Source organism: Monodelphis domestica, chromosome 1, assembly GCF_027887165.1.
Source record: "Monodelphis domestica isolate mMonDom1 chromosome 1, mMonDom1.pri, whole genome shotgun sequence".
Taxonomy (NCBI): domain Eukaryota; kingdom Metazoa; phylum Chordata; class Mammalia; order Didelphimorphia; family Didelphidae; genus Monodelphis; species Monodelphis domestica.
The window spans coordinates 378,889,691-378,909,900 of NC_077227.1; the positions used below are offsets into that span (position 1 = coordinate 378,889,691).

The 20,210-nt window shown below is 37.9% G+C and overlaps 1 protein-coding gene across 2 annotated transcripts in view; it reads right to left on the minus strand.

Annotated features, from left to right (window-relative positions):
• Positions 1–20,210, minus strand: part of SH3PXD2B (SH3 and PX domains 2B) — a 164,396-nt gene that overhangs the window by 48,444 nt on the left and 95,742 nt on the right. For both annotated transcript variants that reach the window (XM_001380503.5, XM_007474016.3), the window contains exons 3-5: positions 16,830–16,905; positions 8,077–8,153; positions 2,090–2,181 (exon numbers count right to left, since the gene is read on the minus strand). In XM_001380503.5, coding sequence (XP_001380540.2) covers positions 2,090–2,181; positions 8,077–8,153; positions 16,830–16,905 — 245 coding nt within the window. The remainder of the gene's footprint in view (positions 1–2,089; positions 2,182–8,076; positions 8,154–16,829; positions 16,906–20,210) is intronic.

Consider the following 20,210-nt stretch of genomic DNA (forward strand, 5'->3'; position numbering starts at 1 on the left):
TTTTCTAGCGGCTTTTTCTAGTGACCATTCTCCCTCCCTTCTACACTTTGAAAAGAACAGTGGATTGGGGGTAAGAAAGCCTGTGTTTGAATCCAAGTTCTGCTATTTCCTAGAAATTGTACCTTTCTAAGCCTCTATTTGTTCAGGTATAAAATGAGGCACAGTGCCTAGAACACAGGAGGTACTCAATAAAGTTTAAAAGATTTCTGAGATCTTTCTTCCACCTCTAAATACGACAATTCTCTGAACCATGTGCTCCCAGTGGGTCATTCTGTTCATGTTTTAGGGTTTTCAAGACATGCCAACAAAAAAGGTGAAAGCTGGAAGGGAAGGAGAGTCAGCTATGGAGTCTTGTTTGAGCAGAGGAGGGTTCTGTTGTTGTCCAGTCTTTTTCAGTTGTTTCCGACCCATTTGGGGGTTTTCTTGGCAAATAAACTGAAGTGGTTTGACATTTCCTTCTCCAGCTAATTTTACAGATAAGGAAACTGAGACAAATAGGGTTAAGTGACTTTCTTAGGGTCATACAATTAATAAGTATCTGAGAGCATTTTTGAACTTAGGTCTTCCTGACTCCAGGCCAAGCACTCTAGTCAAGATCCACCTAGTTGCCTCTAGGAGAGAGTTCTAGCAAGGGACATTTTTGATGATGCTTTCAAATCTAATATCTTATTTGATTCTTAAAACCACGATGTGAAGTATTATTATTCTTATTTAAAAACTTTTTTGTGTCTAGACATGCAATTATTTTGGTGTCAAGAACTCTCTTGACCTAAGCAGAGCAGTAACTATTCTGCAACCTACAGCCTTAGAGAGTTGCCCATTATAGTGAAAAGTTAAGTGACTTGCTCAGGGTCACACAGCTAGTATGTTTCATTGGCAGGACTTAAATCCAAAGCTTACTGAATTCAAGGCCAGCTCTCTATTCACCTATGCAACACTGTTTTTCATCTTTATTTTATTAAAAAAAGTTTTTTCTGGATACATTTTGTTTTTGTGTATAGCTTACATTTCTTATTGTAAGCCCTTCATTATCCCCTTCATTATCTTTATTTTAAGTGAGAAAAATAAAAGTAGAAATGACATTAGGAGGAAGAAGGGGAGAAGTTGGAACATTTTGGCAGGGCTTAGCTCTAAGACTTCTGAAATTCTCTCCTGAGTCTATGATCTACCCTTTGTTATTTTTAAATTACTCTATTTTGAAGGAATAAATGGGAAAGGATGACAATCCAGTAAAAGGTGGGAACAAAATAATTTTGGAGACTATAATGAAACTATTAATCATGAAAGTTTGGGTCCATAATAAATATTCTTTTTGCAAAGTGAACTTTGCTCACATCAGGGTTAAGGGACCTAAAGGACTTAAGACTTTAAGAATCCCTGGGAAGATGGACAAAAGCATGGCATTTAGGCTTCTTCTCTAATGGTTTTCAGGTCCTGGTGCTGTTCTTCTCCACCCACTCCCCAATTCCACCAGACAGAAGACTGCATTCTCCCTGAACTGGAAATAGATTTTCAGCAGAGGAGGCTACTGCAGCCCAATACTCTTTAAACACAGAAGGGTCTGCCAATATCCCATGCCTCTCTCTCCACCTTTCAATTGAGTTCAAGCTAACTTGAGCTTTTAGGCATTTGTGCTGGTGCACAGAAGAGTCATTCAAACCTAGCCCTGGAACTAAAATTTCTCCCTGTTTTTCCCTCCTATTTTTCCCAGGCCTACTAGTAGCTCCCTACTCCTTTCTAGGTTGTCACTTCATCTCTCTGATTTCCCAACTATCTTTTTTTAAACCCTTACCTCACATCTTGGAGTCAATACTGTTTATTGGTTCTAAGGCAGAAGAGTGGTAAGAGCTAGGCAATGGGTGTCAAGTGACTTGCCCAGGGTCACATAGCCAGGAAGTGTCTGAGGCCAGATTTGAACCTAGGACCTCCCACCTCTAGGCCTAGCTCTCAATCCACTGAGCTACCCAGCTGCCCCATTTTCCCAACTATCTTATTCCTTCAAAAAACACATTTTGAATGTGGTTGTCCCCAGAATTGCAATGGATGTTCCTGAAAGGAAAGCCAACTGGACATTCACAAAACGACTTACTCTTTAGGAGGATTCAGATCTTCAGGTCTTGTTTCAAAGAATTGAAGTACTTCATCACACTGAGAAATGTAGGGTGGTAACCGGATCAGGGCCTAAAGAAACAGAAATTCGAAATTTGGTTCCTGTAGGAAAATTGACTATAGGACCATCCTCCCACTGAGCTCTTCAGATCTTTATCTGGATCTGTACTTCATATTTTGATAAGTATCTTCCCAATGTTTTTTTCTGAGGACATAGTTCAAGTTCTAGGATATAGTTCAAATTGCTGGATTCTCAAAAGGTTTGGGAGATTTCGTGTTTGGTTACACGGTTCAGGGGCTTGAAAGTTCAGCAAGGGGATTAGAGCTTTCTTGTTCAGGGTTAGCTAGTCAGCTCAGTGAATGATAGAAAGTCAGATTTGGAGACAGGAGATCCTAGGTTCAAATTTGACACTTCCTAGCTGAATGGTGTTGGGCAAATCACTTAACCTCCATTGCCTAGCCCTTTCTGCTCTTTTGCCTTGAAAATGGTATTATCAATTCTAAGAGAATGTAAGGGTCAAAAAAAATGAGCTTCCCCTGGTGTAACTGGCTCTCCCCCCACCCCAAGTAGGTGAAGTTTGCCTGGAGATTAGGGGGAGAAGTCTCTAAGTAGCATCATTACCCTCAGTGATATTAAGGAGGGCTCCTTCTCCCTAAAAATAGACAACACAAAAGAGACTGAAGCTATTGGGCTCTAACAATGAGATGCACTGGTTAAAGACACACAACATGGTACAAACATTTAGACACTGCCTTCATGGAAACATCCAATTATTTCCCACCCACCAGATGCTATTTTTATTTTCAGTTTTTACCCATCTGGCAACAGATACCCAAAGGAAACAGTCTAGCACCCATTGATGGGGATGAATTCCTTACCGAATGCACAGGGTAAGAATGAATGGAGCAAGAGCTGAGTGCTTAGATATTTCTGTATTGATCAGTCAATTAACTAGTCAACTGAGTAGGTCACTGACTAGATTATACATTCAGTCCTCTGCTGGGCTTTGTGGAAAATTAAGAGAAATGTTCATACTCTTGCCCTTCAAGGAGCTGTCAAGTTAGCTGGGGTGGCAGGGAGAGACTAATATAGCATGGTACAGGGATATTTCCCTTCCTGTGGCTCTCTCTACCCATACCACTGAACTCCACTGGAACTCAAGAATGGCAAATTTACTCATTAGTACTCTATGGCAAAAACTAGCATTTTATAAACTGTCCAATCATAATGGCAATTTCTTGAAAAAGCCTTACTTAAAACACTTGGTATTTATGGCTCACTGCTTTTTACTGCCCGCTTTACCATGCCATTTTCTTCAGCACTAATCCAGAAGGAATAACTTTTATCCAGGTATAGATCAAAGAATCCAAAAGAGATTTTAGTATTTTTTTTTCTGCTCTAAACTCCTTTACTCACTGGTTCAGAACTCATTCTCATCTTCTGAGTTAAGCAGGATATTACACTACTTATTGACCTTCCTCTAAATTTAGAGACTAAACCTACTAATATATATATAGGATATTCCAAAAGTCTTACTGAAATTCAAGCCTCATGGGTACACTCTGCTCTAAAACTTTTGGGATAATCTAGTCATTTCCTGCACACTGGGGTTTGGAGTCAGAGGAATGGGGTTCAAACTGAGAACTGCAGCACTGGTACTTACTAACTATATGACTTTGGGTAAATCACTTAATCTCTCTGAACCTCAGTTTCCTCATCTGGGTTGGAAGACTTCTAAGGTCCCTTCTAGCTCTAAATTTTGGAATGTATGAATATTTAGCATTATTCTGAGTGAGACTCAGGGCTGCATCTTGAGAAGATGCTGAAAATGCTTGCTAATGATAATATTTGGGAGGGAGAGGGGGTGGTACCTGTGCTAGTGGTATACTCTGCCCAAAGCAGGCACCTGAATCCTGTCACATCTCAGACTTGTGACAGCCTCCATCCATGATTGTTAGCTCACTTTGTCTGGGAGATCAGGCTCCCAGGAAAAAGGTGAAGAAAAAAATAATAGGAGAGGAAAATCATAAAAAAAGAACCGATCTATAAATGAGCCCAAGGCACCTAGAGCAAATTGGCACTTAGAGGATATGTCTTCACTCAGAGACCACAGCAGGCAGAGCCAATCCAAATAACAAGGGAGAAGACTGGATAAGTGACATCCCCAGACAATGCAAGACCTAATTTTAGTGCCAATCTCCTCTTTCTCCAGTGAGTTCAAAACAAAACGACGCTAGACAAAAGTGGCCACACAGCCAGGTTTAATTTCATCTTCTTCAATCTATGGTGGGAGTGTGAACAATGAATTTTAATTGTGAAATCAGACAAATTTCTATTACTAACAAAATGCAAAAGGGAAGATAACCATTAAGTTTCTGAAAAAAAATTGCATTATTCTGGTTTGGGGTTGCATCTCTCTTTTCTTTAATTGAAATTTTTTATTTAATTAGTTAATTTAGAGTATTTTTCCATGGTTACATGATTCATGTTCTTTCCCTCCCCTTCTTCCCCACCCCCCACCCCATAGCCAACAAGCAATTCCTCTGGGTTTTACGTGTGTCATTGATCAAGACCTATTTCCATATTATTGATAATTGCACCAGGGTGATCGCTTAGAGTCTACATCCCCAGTCATATTGGGGTTGCATCTCTTAAGGTAGGGACAGACAGATCATAACAATGGCTGTCACAGGACTTAGAAATCCCTATCCCTTTGAGTAAGATGTAAGGGATTAGCACAGGGCATAACATGAGCAGAGAAAGTCTTGCTTACCTATCTGCCCATCTGAACCCTGATGGTTTTGGTTTATTCCAGAGGCTGGCCTCTTCCTTTCGAGGAAGCAGGAATGTGGAAATTCAGGCTAAACTAAACATCCACTTTATTCTACATTAATGCAGAATGCAATGCATTAACCAGAAGGAGAGAAAGCTTCTAAGTGGGTCATAGAACATCAGGCATTATGTTCCAGTTGTTAAGCCAAATGGATTCATTATTTCTTATACCATCAAACACAACAGCCAGAAGCAGAAGGCAGTTGTTTCTTATCACTTAAAGACTTTTTCTTTCAAAATCAAATTTGGTAATGGGGGTAGTGAAAGGAGAAGTAAGTATGTGTGGATTGCTGTTCAGATTTGGGAAATTAGACTCATAACGGTAGAAGAGCCTGGATCATAATTAAGTATGAGGGAGAAGTTAATCTGGCAAATGCTAGCCCATTAGGAAGGTATGGTGGGACATGTTAGAACATCCAGCAGCTTGGCAGAGTGACCCCAAGAGGCCGAAGAGCATGGAATTCTTGCAAGGCATGGACTTCAACAAAAGAAGATTCTCTCTTAATGGTTCATAAAGAGAAGGGATGGAAGCAGCTAGGTAGCACAGTTGGTAAAGTGCCAGGCCTGGAGTTGGCAGGATTTGGGTTCAGTTTTGGCCTCAGATGCTTCCTAGCTGTGTGATCCTAGCCTAGTCACTTAACCCCATTTGCCTAGCCCTTGCTCTTCTGTCTTAGAATCGTTATTAAGGCAGAAAGTAAGGGTTAAAAAAAAAGAGAGAGGAACAAAATTAATTACTCTTCTATTTCCATAGTGCTTTATGGTTTAAAAGCACTTTCTTTACAACTCTAGTGTACTATAAATCTTGTCATCCCCAATCACAACCTTAGTAGTATAAATCATCATTCTCATTTTACAAATGGAGAAGGAAGAGTCTTCCTGTGTCACATGTACTAGTAAAGGTTAGAGGCAGGATCCAAACCCAGGTCTCCTGGTTCCGATATTTACACTCTTTCCCATATATCACTCAGCTTCACTAGGCTTTGAAAATCTCCTTTTCCCCATACATAGAGTTGTCTAAGAAAAGACAGTTTTATGAGATCATATTTCTTTTTAATCTTCTAAAAATTCTGAGGCAAAATTCTCTCCCTCTCTTCCCAACTCCCTAAGATGGTAAGCAATTGAATATAGATTTTACATGTGCAATCAGAGATCATACTTTTAAAATTCTCTCTTTTTTTTAAAGAGTTTGGATTTGCCTGATTTTTCTGAGAAATGACCCTTCGAATACATTAATAATAGTGACAATTAGCATTTATACAGGGTTTTAAGGTTTACAAAGCAATTTACAGACCTTTTTTATTTTATTATGGCCATTTTTTTAAAAAGTAAAGAGAGATTTATTAGTACTGTTGAATTTTTGGCAAGCAAGATGGCATGAGTGGAGCAACTGCTCCTGTTATGCCCATTTTACAGATAAAGAAACTAAGCTTCAGAGAAGTTAGAATAACAAAGCTGGCAGTCATATTTCTGGCATGAAGTCCAATACTCTCTTTTCTATATGATGTTGCCTCTTCCTTCTGTATCATGTTCTTTTTCCCATACTCCAAAGACCTCCTCCTATACTGTCTATCTCAGAGCCACCAACATAATAACATTCTGAAAAGATTATCTCTCCCTTCCAACTCAATATCTTGTCACTTCATTTACATCTCAACATTTATTCAATCTGCCTTTTAGCCACTGTGCAAACCTCCAAGCTTTTGTATCACTCCCACAGTGGGTTAGGATGGAGTGGATCTGTAGCTTTGAAGGATAAAGATTTAGGAAATGTAGAGCCTTTATGTTCTATCTAAGAACCCTTTAGCCCAGGTATCTAATTGACTCAGTACATATCCCAAGAGGTCTGCAGCCTCTCCCTCCAGAACTATAGCCCCAGAGACACCCACATCCAGGTGCCAAAGATGCCTGTATCATAGCCTACCTCCATCCATGCTCACAGCATACTAAATATGACAGCTAATAGAATTGATTCCTGAATACCATGCCACAAACAAGACAAAAAAAAATCCTGGTCTTTTTCTTCCTCCCTCCCACAAAACAAAACAAAGAAACGGGTCACTAATTATTTCCTAGGAAATGTCATAGGATCACAGAACATTTCTGCCAACTAATCATCCCTCTCCTTGCTTGAAGATCTCCAGTGATAAGGGGCTTACTACTTCCTAAGGCAACCCATTTCACTTTTAAATAGCTCTAGCTGCTGTGAAGTTTATCTTTGTAGAATATATGAAATATATATACCTATATATGCAAAACAAGTTTAATTTTTCTTTTCCAGAACAGACTTTCAAATGCTTAAATGGCACATACCATTGCATTTTCAAGATCTCTGGGGATCAACGTCTTGGTTGCTCTCCTCTGAAAATGTTTCTGTTTATCAATGTCCTTCCTGGACAAAACTCTCTTGATAAAAACTAGGGCAGTGATGGAGAACCTTTTAGAAACTGAGTGCCCAAACTGCAACTCTCACACTGCATATGAGTTGCCCCCTTAACCCCAGGCAAGCTACTTTACTCCAATTGGCTAGCCCTTGCTGCTCATCTGTCTTTAAATTGATACTAAAACAGAAGGAAAGGCTTAAAAAAAAAAAGACTATTCAGGACTGCGTACCATTGGTCCTGACACTCAAACCCAGATTTTGTCTTATAGCCACAGAAATAAATACTGTTGACTCATCCTGAGTTTGAAGTCCTCTAAAACCTGGAGTGAGTTATGTTTAACCAGGATCCTCTTTGAAATCATGCCCCCTGGCAGAAAAATGCTACTTTAAAATATCCTGTGCCTGCTAGAGTGGCTTCTGTGTTGATGTCTGAAAAGCAATTTCCAAAGATGAAAGAAGCACAAGTTATGTGCATGTGGATATGTGAAATGATAACAATACTATTTTGTCACTTGACCAGCTGCATAAAGTCAATTCCACTGAGGGAAAAACCAATCAATAAACATTTATTAAGGGCTTTCTATGTGCCAGACACTATGCTAAGCAGTGGGGATGCAAAAAGAGGCAAAACATAGTCCTGCCTATCAAAGAGCTTATAATCTAACAGAGTGCTAGATACAACAATGGAGACTGACAGCTTTAAAGATAGGGAAGATTGGGCTGCTGATTCTGAGATAGCTTTCAACACACTTACCTTACAGTATTCATCAATGGGAATCAGACGTTTGACAGCTACATCCCTAATGTGGCTTCGTCTGAAGAGAATTTTGCCTGTGGAAAAGAGCAGGATACTGCTGACATTAGCTAATCCTTAAGGTGGAAATCCACAAGTATTTAATGCTTTATAGGTCATCTCAATGCACCCCCCCCAATAATTCTGTGCTTAGTTGATGGGGGCCTAGAGGGAGGGGAGGCATGAAATGACAACCAAGATGCATAGGATCTAATCCAGAAAGGGAATGAAGGTCCCTCAGGGGGCAAAGAATCATAGAAACATAAAATCTCAGGCTTAGAAAGGGACTTGATGGCATCTAATCTAATCCCTACCTAGGTAGGAACTGCCCCTATGGAATCTTCTACAATTGGTCATTTACACTGCATTTGAAGTATCACCTAAGTGTTAGGTAACTCATGTTAGGTAACTTATTATCTCTTGAGGCAAGCAATTCTAATTCTGGACAGCTCTAAATGTTAAGAAATGTCATATTTGGGGGCAGCTGGGTAGCTCAGTAGTTTGAGAGCCAGGCCTAGAGATGGGAGGTCCTGAGTTCAAATTTGGCCTCAGATACTTCCTAGCTATGTGACCCTGGGCAAGTCACTTAACCTCCATTGCTCAGCCCTTACTGCTCTTCTGCCTTGGAATCAATACACAGTATTGATTCTAAGACGGAAGGTAAGGGTTTAAAAAAAAAAAAAGAAATGTCATATTATATCAAATCCATTGGTCCTAGTTGTATTCTTTATTACCAAGAAAAGTCTATTCCTTTTTCCATCTGACACAGCACTTAACATACTTAAAAACATATATTATATATATATATATATCACCCATTCTTTCTTCCTCTACGCTCCTCATTTCTTTCAATTGATTTTTTTTCTTTTCAAAATCCTTATTTTCTGTCTTAGCAACAACTTTAAGACAGAAGGGCAAATGAAGTAAAGTGACTTGCCCAAGTTTATACAGCTAGGAAGTGTTTGAAGCCAAATTTGAACTCAGGTCCTCCTGACTAGAAGCCTTACTGAGTTGTTATTGAAACAGAAAGTAAGGATTTTATATACAAAGACCTATATGTACACACACATATGTCTGTCTGTCTATCTATCTATCTATCTATCTATCTATCTATCTATCTATCTATCTAAAAGAACAGATGCATCCCTGAGAAAAGTCCTTATAATGTGAAATTCTGTAAATTGAATCCTATCTTTTCATTAATTTACATTAAAAAAATTAGAGCTGTAGCTCCAAAGATACCTTAGATCTATGGACTCAAGTTTACTCTGTGAATGAAAGTTCTAGTTGCCCTCCCCTCTAATGCGGCTTAATAATGTGACTTTAAGTGCACCACTCTCATAAAATGGAGAACATGAATTTCCTAGCAAATGGTTACAACCACTGGAATCCTTATAAAAAAGAGGATGGCAGGGTGTTGGGAAGAAGTGGGTATCCAGTATCCTTTAGTGGAAGCAGCTCAAGGAAGTCATTATCATGACAGTAACTTTAATTCCTTTAACAACTGATCATTTACAAGATGCTTTTCTCATAACCACCTTGAAAAATAAAGTAGGTATAAGTATATAAGGAAAATAAGTGAAAGTGTCTCTCTTAAGATCACATGGCTTACAAGTGATGGAACCAGAATTTGAACACAGGTCTTTTGATTTCAAATCCTGTGATCTTTCCATGCTGCCTTGTTATAGCTAATATTACCTCTCCTCTAATGTAGCTTAAAAACTCCTCTCTCTTGGAACAAATCAAATTCATTATATATTTTACTGATTTTAAAAATTTATCACCAGAGGTGCCTTACTTGGTTGTTCAGGCCTTCATGTTATTTGCAATAAGGTGAAATTCATGCTACTCCTAGTTTATGGTGCTTTTGCTCAGTGATTCATTTGTGAGGGGATGACTAGATGCTCCCCAGTTTTAGGACCTTCTTCTTTGTGCTACAGGCAAGGAGAGCACAATACTACAGCTTTCCAGCCTCTTGCTGGATCAGTTGGGCTCTTTGGAGTGGAATCGGTGCTTTACCAAAAAAAAAAGAAAAAGAAAAGAAAAGAAAGCAGCATTCTGGTGGGAACTAGTGGGTTTTGTTTTCTATGGTGGAAAAAGGCCAAACTGTAATTCCTATTATTCAAGCCATGCCCTTGGCCAAATTAGCTTTCCTAGCTCTGGTCAGAACGGAAAATTGTACAGGACTGCCTCTCTCCCGCCCCCTTTGCTGCTAATATCAGACTTGTTCTTGTTTTGCTGATGCTAGTGTCAGGGCTTGAAGGGTGAAGCCAGACCTCCGCTGGGTTCCTGGGAAACAGAATGTTTCTAGGGAGCTTCCCCACCCTGCTCCTGGGTTGCAAGAAATGCCACTAGGGAGGTTGAGAGGAGACATTCCAGAGGGTCACACTACACAGAGGGGTTTGGAGTACCCAAGAGATTCCCTGAATACAACAAGTGGTCATTGCAGCTTGTTACAAAGAAGTCCAGTTTCTGGGAACAGAGTCCCCATTAATTCTTGGGTGGGGGTGGGGAGCACATGATCAATAAAACTCCGGGGGTCAAAGAAGGTGAACTCAATTCTATCTAGGAGATTTTCTAAATACCCTTGTGACTGTCCAATTTATCCAGTAAAGTTATAGTTATCAGTTGTACTATACTCTAAGAATATATGGTGCATGCTTAGAACCCAGTGGATCTTATTTGGGCTGATTAAAGCTAAGTATAATTCCAGTAAATATTCTAGCATACTTCTCAGGGTTGTTTTGTATGGAGAAAAGGAAATAGTATTGGTGAAAGCACTTTCAAACTGTAAAGCAATATGCTAGCTATTATTGTGATCATTATTGCTGTGGTTATTAGGGAAATAGAACATAATGGATAGAATGCTGGGCTTGGAGTCAGGAAAATCAGGGTTCAAACTTGACCTTTGGTTTTAGTTTCCCATCTGCAAAATAAGGGGGTTTGGTAGATTAAAGATCTCTCAGGTCTCTGCCAGCTCTAAATTCATAATCCTAAAGAATGAATTTACAAGCAGAGTGGACTTGGGTAAATTACTTAACTTCTTAGTGCCTCTGACAATTCCTTAGAGCTAATTTCTTAAATCTGTGGCCCTACATGGTCTGCACGGCCATTTTGGGGCATGTTTTTGCAGTCTGTATGCAGTATGCCTTGAGATAAGAATGGTATTTACAGTTTAAAACAAAGTTTTTATTGTATTTTAAAATATAAAAATAATCCTTAGTTTGTAAACAAATAGCCAGTAGTTTGTCAAATGCTGTCTTAAATCATAAATGAGTTGCAACTGGTATTGGAGGGAGAGAGTTTCCAGAACTGGGGATGTTCATACTGATGAAATCACAGATCCAGTACATATTTGAATAAAAATTAGGGAAGGACTGTCTTTGAGCCTGCCATGGAGGTTAGAAGAAAGGGGAAATACAATTCTGTTGGGCTAGAGTTCTAAGAAGAAAAATCTGACCTAGTAGAGGCTGGGGTCCCTTTGTATAAGTCTCAGGAAGAACAGTTTAGTGGAGAGTACTGGATTTAAATTCAGATCTAGTTTTGAATCCTGGTTTTACATCTTACTTGCTAACTGTCTGGGCTTCAACTTTTTTTTTCTTTCTGAAAAATAAGAGACTCTCTTTGCATCTTTGCTTCATTTGGGAAATCTTGTTCTTATGATTCTTGCTCATGGTGTCCAGTGAAACCATATGATAAGGGGGAGGGCCTTCTCCCTCTGAGGTTCCTGAGAAATAGGACCTTCTTAACCTGGCCTTTTACTTCTTTTTGTTTGTTTCCCCCATATTAGGTACTGGGAATGGACTCCAACATTATATGTCAAAGAGAAAGCCATAGAATACAGAAAAAAAATACAGAATATAGGAAAAGAAATGAAGGGGTTTGACTAGCCGATCTCCAAGGTTCTTTCAGTCCTAAATCTTATGAGCTTCTCCTTGGTCTAGATCAACTGGGTCCAGATAAACAAAGTTCTATTGAACCTCCAGATACTATACTTAAGTTATATTCAATAAAACTCACTCATCATGTGGAAGAAATTTACCAACTTTGATAGAGCAGAAAAGAATCTTGGGTTAGATATAAGCTAACTTTAGAGGCAGCATGATGTAATGAGCAGGACACTGGCATTGGAGTTAGGAAGTTCTAGGTTCAAATCTTGTATATACTCAGTAGTCTTGTGACCTTGGGCAATTTCCTTAGTCTTTCTGTTTCTTGGTTTCCACATCTGTAAAATAATGGAGTTCTACTTAATGGTTTCTCCTCTCTCTTAGAATCAATCCTGTGTATTGACTTGCTCAGAGTCACACAACTAGGATGTGTCTGAGGTCAGATTTGAAACCAGGTCTTCCTTATTCCAGGCCTGGCTCTCAATCCACTGAACCATCTAGCTGACCCTATGCACTTAATGGTTTCTAAGGTCTCCTCCACCTCTAAATCTATAACCCTGTAATTTTGCATCCATATCTCCAACTCTGCCAACCTGTAGGATCATGGATGAATTGCTTACTACCTCTTCTGATTTCATTTCTCTCTTGAAGAGTGTAATAATCTCATATTTCTTGACTTCTCTGTAGTATTTGACACTTTTTATCATCTTTTCTTTGATACTCTCTTCTACCTAGTTTTTTGTTTTTTTTCAACATTGTTGTCTTCTGGTTCTCCAATTTGTCTTATTACCCCATCTCGGTTTCCTTTACTGGATCTTTCTTCATGTCACACTTGATAACCATGGGTATCCCTCAAGACTCTGTCCTGGGTTCGCTTCTTTTTTGCTCTCTACTATCTTTCTCAGTGACCTCATCAGCTCCTACGGGCTCAATTATCCTCTCTATATAGATGATTCCCAGCTCTACACATTCAGTCTCAGTCTCTTTGTTGATCTACAGTCATGAATCACAGACTGCCTTTCTGGACATCCTGAATTACATATCCTACAGAGATCTCAGACTCAGCATGCCCCAGTGTCTCTCTCTTTTCCCCAAAGCCTTTCCCTCTTACTAACTTCCCTATTGCTACCAAGATCACTACTATTCTTCTAGTAACCTGGGCTCGCAGCAGTGGGGTCATCTCGAGTCCTTAACAATTTTTCACTCCATATGTTTGAAACAACTGTTAAATCTTGTTTGTACTCTCACAATAAGACTCATGTAGGTCCCTTCCTTTCCACTTACACAGCCACCATCTTAGTTTGGACCACCATGATGTTTTATCTGGGCTATTGCTGCAGCCTTCTGATCAGTTACCCTGATTTAAATTTCATTCCTCTGCAATTCATCCTTCTCTTAGCTGCCAACATGATTTTCCTCAGGTGCAAGTCTGACCAAGTCACTGCCCTCTTCAATAAACTCCATTGTATTCATTGTACTCTCAGGATCTAATATAAAGTCTGATCTTCAGCACTAACGCTCTTCACAACCTGGACTCCCCCTACCTCTTTGGTCTGACACTTGTTCTCCACTATGCATGCTTTGATCTAGCTACACTGACCTATTTACATATCCCATTCCCCAACTCCATGCCTTTGCATTTGGCTTGCCATACCTAGAATACTCTGCTTTCTCATCTCTACCTTAAGTTTCCCTGGCTTTCTCTAAGACTCAATTCAAATGGAATGAAATAAGCATTTATTAAGCACCTACTATATGACAGGCACTGAAGCACTTTACAAACATAATTTTATTTGATGCTCACAACAACCTTGGGAAGTAGGTGCTATTTTGTTCCTCATTTTATAGTTGAGGAAACTGAGGCAGACAACAGTTAAAATATTTGCCCAGGTTCATATAACTAGTGTCTGAGACTAGATTTGAACTCAAGCCTTTTTGACTTCAGTTTTCTTGACCTCTTTGCATTATTTGACCCTATCATCACCTTGATACTCTCTTCTCCCTAGGTTTTTGTGACATTGCTGTCTTCTGGTTTTCCTACTGTTTTATTACTCCTCAGTTTCCTTTGCTGGATCTTCATTCATGCCAAACTCACTAATCATGAGTATCTCCTACGGTTCTGTACCACCTAGCTGCCTCCTTCTGAAGGAAGGTCTTTCCTGGTCCCCCTAGCAGCTAGTTCTTTCCCTTCAATAATTATCTTTCCTCTACTCTATATGAATCTAAATGAAGTTACCTCCATTAAAAATGTACATACATTAAAAAAAGAAATGTACCTCCATTAAAATATGAGTTCTTTCATAGTAGAGACTGTCATTGCTTTTTAAGCATATAATACACTTAATAAATATTTGTTGACTGGCTGGTTTTATTCATCTAAGATAAGAAAAATAAATATTTGGACTACCTGCCTTATAGGTTTATTGTAAGAACACAAGGAAATGATGATTGTAAAATCCTGTGACCATAAATTGCTATGCAAATGTGAGATTATTATTATCATCAATAGAAATCACAGAAAGGGTGCATTTTGTGCTTTCAATGCCTATAATCTTATCTTTCTGATACTTTTTTGATAGAATATAAATTTCTTAAGAGCAGGGACATTTTTGTCTATACCAAATGCTTAACAAAGTGCCTGTCACATATTAAGTGTTTAAAGAATGCTTGTAAAATGTAGAGTTATTTTATAGAAAAAGAAAAATTTACAGTAAGGAAAGGATGATAGATTCCAAAGAATCTAGGACACTGGGATCCTAGTCCTAGTTCATCAAACACTGTCAGTGGCAAAGATTTATTAACAGGCCCAAGTCAGAGAAAGAAAACAATGAAAATTCATGTGTAAAGGTTGTGTACACCTTCTGTCACTGAATGGATAAGTATGTAATTCTCATATAAATTTGTAGATAGCAGATGAATAACAGTGGCCTTCTATCTACACTACTAATACTTATTTTTCTGGTCTCCTACTTTAGATGAACAAAATCCAAGACTTTAAAGCCTGGAAGATCATTTAATTAAATCCACTTCTTTTATAATATAGATAAGGACCTGGTATATAGTAAGTAGATAGAGTGATGGACTTGGAGAAAAAGAAGATCTGCTTAAAAAGTCCCCATCACACACTTAATTCTAAGCTTGTGACCCTGGAGGAAAGTCATTACATAGCTCTGAATCTCAGTTCTTCATCTGTAAAATGCCAAAATGACTAGATGACTTCTAAAGTTTCTTCTAGTTCTAAATTTACAATATTGTGATACTCTGATATGAATGATTGAAATGAAGGAGTAAAATAACCACAGCCCCCAAATCCCAAGGACTTCTTCGATATCTACACTTGGAGGAGATTCTTTGAATAAATGCTGCTGGGTCAGAAATCCAAAACATATTTGTTTTGTACTGAAAAAAGGCACTTGGTATGGGTGGGAAACAAAGCTTTGGGTGAGGTTTTCTAACAGAAACTTTGTTAATAGTCAATTTCACTCCTTGATTTTAAATTATTTTTCTATAGTCATGCATCTTTGTGTTTATGTCACATAGAAAAACCAACTTTTAAAATAACTAATAATAAAAGACTTGAAAGTTCACAAAACAAAACAAAAAAATTAAAAAGGGATACCTAAGTGACTTGTATGAGGATTACATGGCTTGTGGCAGGATCAGGACTATTGCAAAAACCTTCAAATCTAACCATACTCAGAAGAAATTCCCACTATAATATAATATATTATAATATATTATATTAATAATATTAATATTAATATATAATATTAATTAATTAATATAATAATAATATTAATAATAAATATATTATAATATAATAATAATATATAATATATAATATAATAATTCCCACTATGATGAATAGTCATCCAGCCACTGCTTGAAGAGGGGGAACCCACCATCTCCCAAAGAAGCTCACACCACTTAAGTTTTCCTTTATTTCAAGTTCAATTTTGCCCCTTATTCCTGGTTCTATCCTTTTGGGTGAAACAGAATAAACCTAACCTATCTTCTACATGACACTCTTTCTGATACTTGAAGACAGTTATCATGCCTTTCTCTATCCTCCCAGTCTTTTCCAATCAGTGGTTGGTTGGTTAGTTAGTTGGTTGTTGTCTTTCATATTTGAAGATGACCAAAATGACATCACTAATTTGGGTTGATATAAAGTGTGTCCAGAGGTGACTGATCAGACCATTATGAGCTTGGAAGACTCTACCACAGGGCAGGCACACATATTCCAATTAAAAAACACTTATTAGTCATTTACTATGTAATAGGCACTGTGCTAAACACCCTAACCTTGAATCTTCAGGCCAAATGACCTCAATACTTCCAACCATCCCCAGCTGCATTTCTTTGTCTACTCAGAATCCTAGTCTCTCCACTCCTCATCTAGGGCCTGACCACTGTTAAATGTCTCTAAGGTTAGCATCTTGAATAAAGAGATAATCTTTTTACCGCACCCTGCTTAGGATCCCAATGGCACTTAACACACACCATGAATGTTAAATATGGTATAAAGGTGGCAATGAATATTCTGTACAGCTAAGTGGAGCATATAGAAATTTCCCAGGAATTGGGCAGAAACCCTGATGATTTCTTGGCTAGAGCATCAAAAAAAATTTTTTTTCTAAGAAATAACTAAATGCAAGAACACAGAGGCTAAAATAAAGATGGGAGAATTCTCTGCCTCTTTTATAAACTGCTTGCCCAGTGTGCCTGGTTTTAAAGAACAGTTTGTAAGGTATCCTGGGATCTGCAAATTCCATTCAACTACAGTAAACAAAAATCACAAGCTTGAGAAGTCCTGATTATACCCACCTGGCAGAAAGGGAATAATCCTCTGCTTTGGGTCCTTCTGACCTCCTTCCATAGGAAATTTGTCCAACATTTGCATCTAAAAGGACAGCCAGGAGGGATTGAGGGAACAAGAAAGGTCAGTATTAACCAAGGAAATCTTGAAAACAGTTTTGAAAAAATATCTTACCAGTTTCTCTTTAAAAAAAAAAAAGTTTTCTTTGGGTTATTATTTTTCCTGTGGAAATAAATCCATATCTGGAATTGTGGTGAAAGTCAGTATGGAAAATATGATTTGATATTTCAGAAAATGGAGATGTTGAGGTTCATAATCTTGGTAGATCATTTATAGGAGATCTATCACCTGACTATGTATGGCTTTAGCTCAGAAAAATTCTGACAGTAATGATCTAATGGCCAAGGCAGTTATCAAAATCTCTAGCAAAGTGACTGAGTTCTGCTATTACTTAGAGTAACAAACAGAAATTCTTCCATTTGCCATTTAAAGGTCTTTACAATTTAGTTTCCAGCCTCCTCTTTGAACCTTATTCCAGTATTCTAAGGTTCAGCTTTTGCATTGTTTGACCCCTATTCTATGCATTCTCTATAAACCTCAACTTTTTTTTTAAACCTTTACCTTCTGTCTTAGAATCAATATTAAGTTTCAGTTCCTAGGCAGAAGAACCAGTAAGTGCTAAGCAATTGGGGCCAAGTGACTTGTACAAAGTCACACAACTAGAAAGTGTCTGAAGCTAAATTTGAACCAGGAACTCCTGTCTCCAGGCTTGGCTCTCTATCCATGAGCCATCTAGCTTCTCCTAAACCTCAGTCTCTTTGATTCTGGATTTCCTTCAAAACTTTGCTCCAGCACCCACCACCTTTTGCCTATGGTCCTTCCGGTGACTGGGGTCTTCTGCACCAAAGGATACATTGCATTGTTCTTGATGTGTTTTGTATATAACTATATGTTCACATTGTCTCATTTTCAGAGACTTTCACATTTGGCTTCATAGTCCAGTAACTACAGTAAGTCCAGGAACTCAGTAAGTGCTTACTGATCAAGTGATGTGTAGAATTTTCATTGTACAATTTTATTTTATTTTTTCATTATACAATTTTAAAGAAACACACCTAGTGGAGATGGCTAAGCTACTTCAGAGCCCACATTAAAATACAGCACAGCTAGTCACAGCAAATGTCAGCCTATGTCAGCCCTCATTGAGGACAGGCACCATTCATTTTTGTCTTTGTATCCTGCATGCCTAGCCTAATGCCAGGAACATAGTAGGGGCTTAATAAATCATTAGTATTATTAAAAAAAATCACACACCTTACTTTCTGTCCTAGTAACAACTTTAAGACAGAAGGGCAATGAGTTAAATTGCTTGTTCAGGGTCACATAGTTAGGAAGTGTCTGAGGACATATTTGAATTCGAGAGGACCTCCAACTTCAGGCCTAAAGCTCTATCCATTGAGCACCTAGATGCCCCTTAATAAGTTGAATGAATTCATTGAATGAATTCATCTCTACACAGGTTTTTAACTCTCTGGCCTGAAGTTCACATAACTCCTCTAATGACAGTAAAGATTCATAAACTTGGTGATTTTGTCTCCTCAGACTAGCAAGATTCTATTTAGGAACGAGTTATAATCATTTTATTTCCTAGGAAAACCTGTGAACTCAAGGAAATTTCATCTCACTGAACCATTAAAAACCCTTGGAAGAATCACTGTTTTAAAATCTCAACCTCAGGAATTCAACTTCAACCTTGTGTTTATCTTTTAATTTTGCTCACAAGACTAACCACAAGCTAACATCAATGCTTTCCTATGAGCAAATGAATCTCAAATGTCAGACAAAAGTACCTGATTGTAAGAGAACCCTATTTATTGTATATAAAATTCCTTTCCTTTAGAATGTTAATTTTCCAGAATTCAGAAGTCTGGAGAGACTCAGAGTCAACACTAGTTTCCCATATCTTCCACCGTTTTACTTTGAAATCAAAATCTTATTCAAAGGTTGAACCTGTACCCAAAGGAAAATTCCCACTGCCAAATTCCAGAGAAGTGATCATTCAGCTTCTTCTTGGGGACTTCCAATGAGGAGGAATTCCTCTTTTGAAAGCAGTTCATTCCGTTAAGAATAATTCTAATTGTTAGGGAGGTTTTCCTGGTATCAAGCAAAATTGTACCCATTATTCCTAGTTCTGATATATAGGACCAATTACATGTAAAAAAAGTTTCCAACATTTTTCAACAAATATTGAGTCTCAAATTCTCTCTTCCCTCCCTCTCCCCCAACTTCCCACCCCTCTTGAGATGGTAAGTAATCTCATATAGATTTTATATGTGCCATCATGCAAAATATTTGTCTACATTAATCCTTTTGTGGAAGGAAACAAATAGGAAAAAAGTAAGTGAAAAAGGTTTGCTTTGGTCTGGATTCAGACTCAGTTCTTTTTCTCTTGAAGTAAATGGCATTTTTTTTTATCATGAGTCCTTTGAGATAGTTTTGGATCATTGTATTGCTAAGAATAGGTTTTATTCACTGTTTTTCATTGTAAAATATTCCTGTCACTGTACAATGTTTTCTTGGTTCTGCTGATTTCACTTTGCTGCAGTTCATGTAATTCTTTTAGGTTTTTCTGAGCTTCTCCTGCTTTGTCATTTCTTACAGCACAACAGTATTACATTACAATCATATTCTAAAATACTGTTTTATAGCTCTTGGGCATGGGTCCAAATTGCTCTCCTGAATAACTGAATCAATTCTGAACTTGGGATTTTATTTCTTCACCCAATTTCCTTGTTTTCTTAAAAAATCTGTTCAAGCGACACTTTCTACAAAAAAAAAATCTAATGTCTCCAGCTGCTAGCACCATCCCCACAAAAATTTTTACCCTGTATTTATTTTGTGTATATCTTATTTGTAGGAATATTTATAATTGCCTAAATCATAAAGTGGTCACATATATATCATTACATTATCTTTTACTCCAAATTTACCCTCTTGAACTTATATATTTCTATGGAGGTTATTCCCATCTTTCTAGTCATCCAAGTTTTCAACTTTATTATCTCTAACTTTTTACTTTCATTCAACTTGTCAAACCTTGTCACTTCTCCCCCTTATCTTCAGTTTCTTCTGTATCTGTCTCCTTGTTTCTCCTTGCCATTGCAGGTACTCAACATCTCTCAACTGAATTCTTGTAATTTTTTTCTTATTCTTTTCTCTTTTAAATTTTTTAGAAATATTTCCCAATGTTTCCATGATTCATTTTCTTTCCCTCCCTTCTTCCTTTCCCACTCCCAGAGCCAACAAGCAATTCTACTGGGTTATACAAATGTTATCACTTGATATCTATTTCTATATTATTCATTTTTGCAATAGAGCAATCCTTTAAA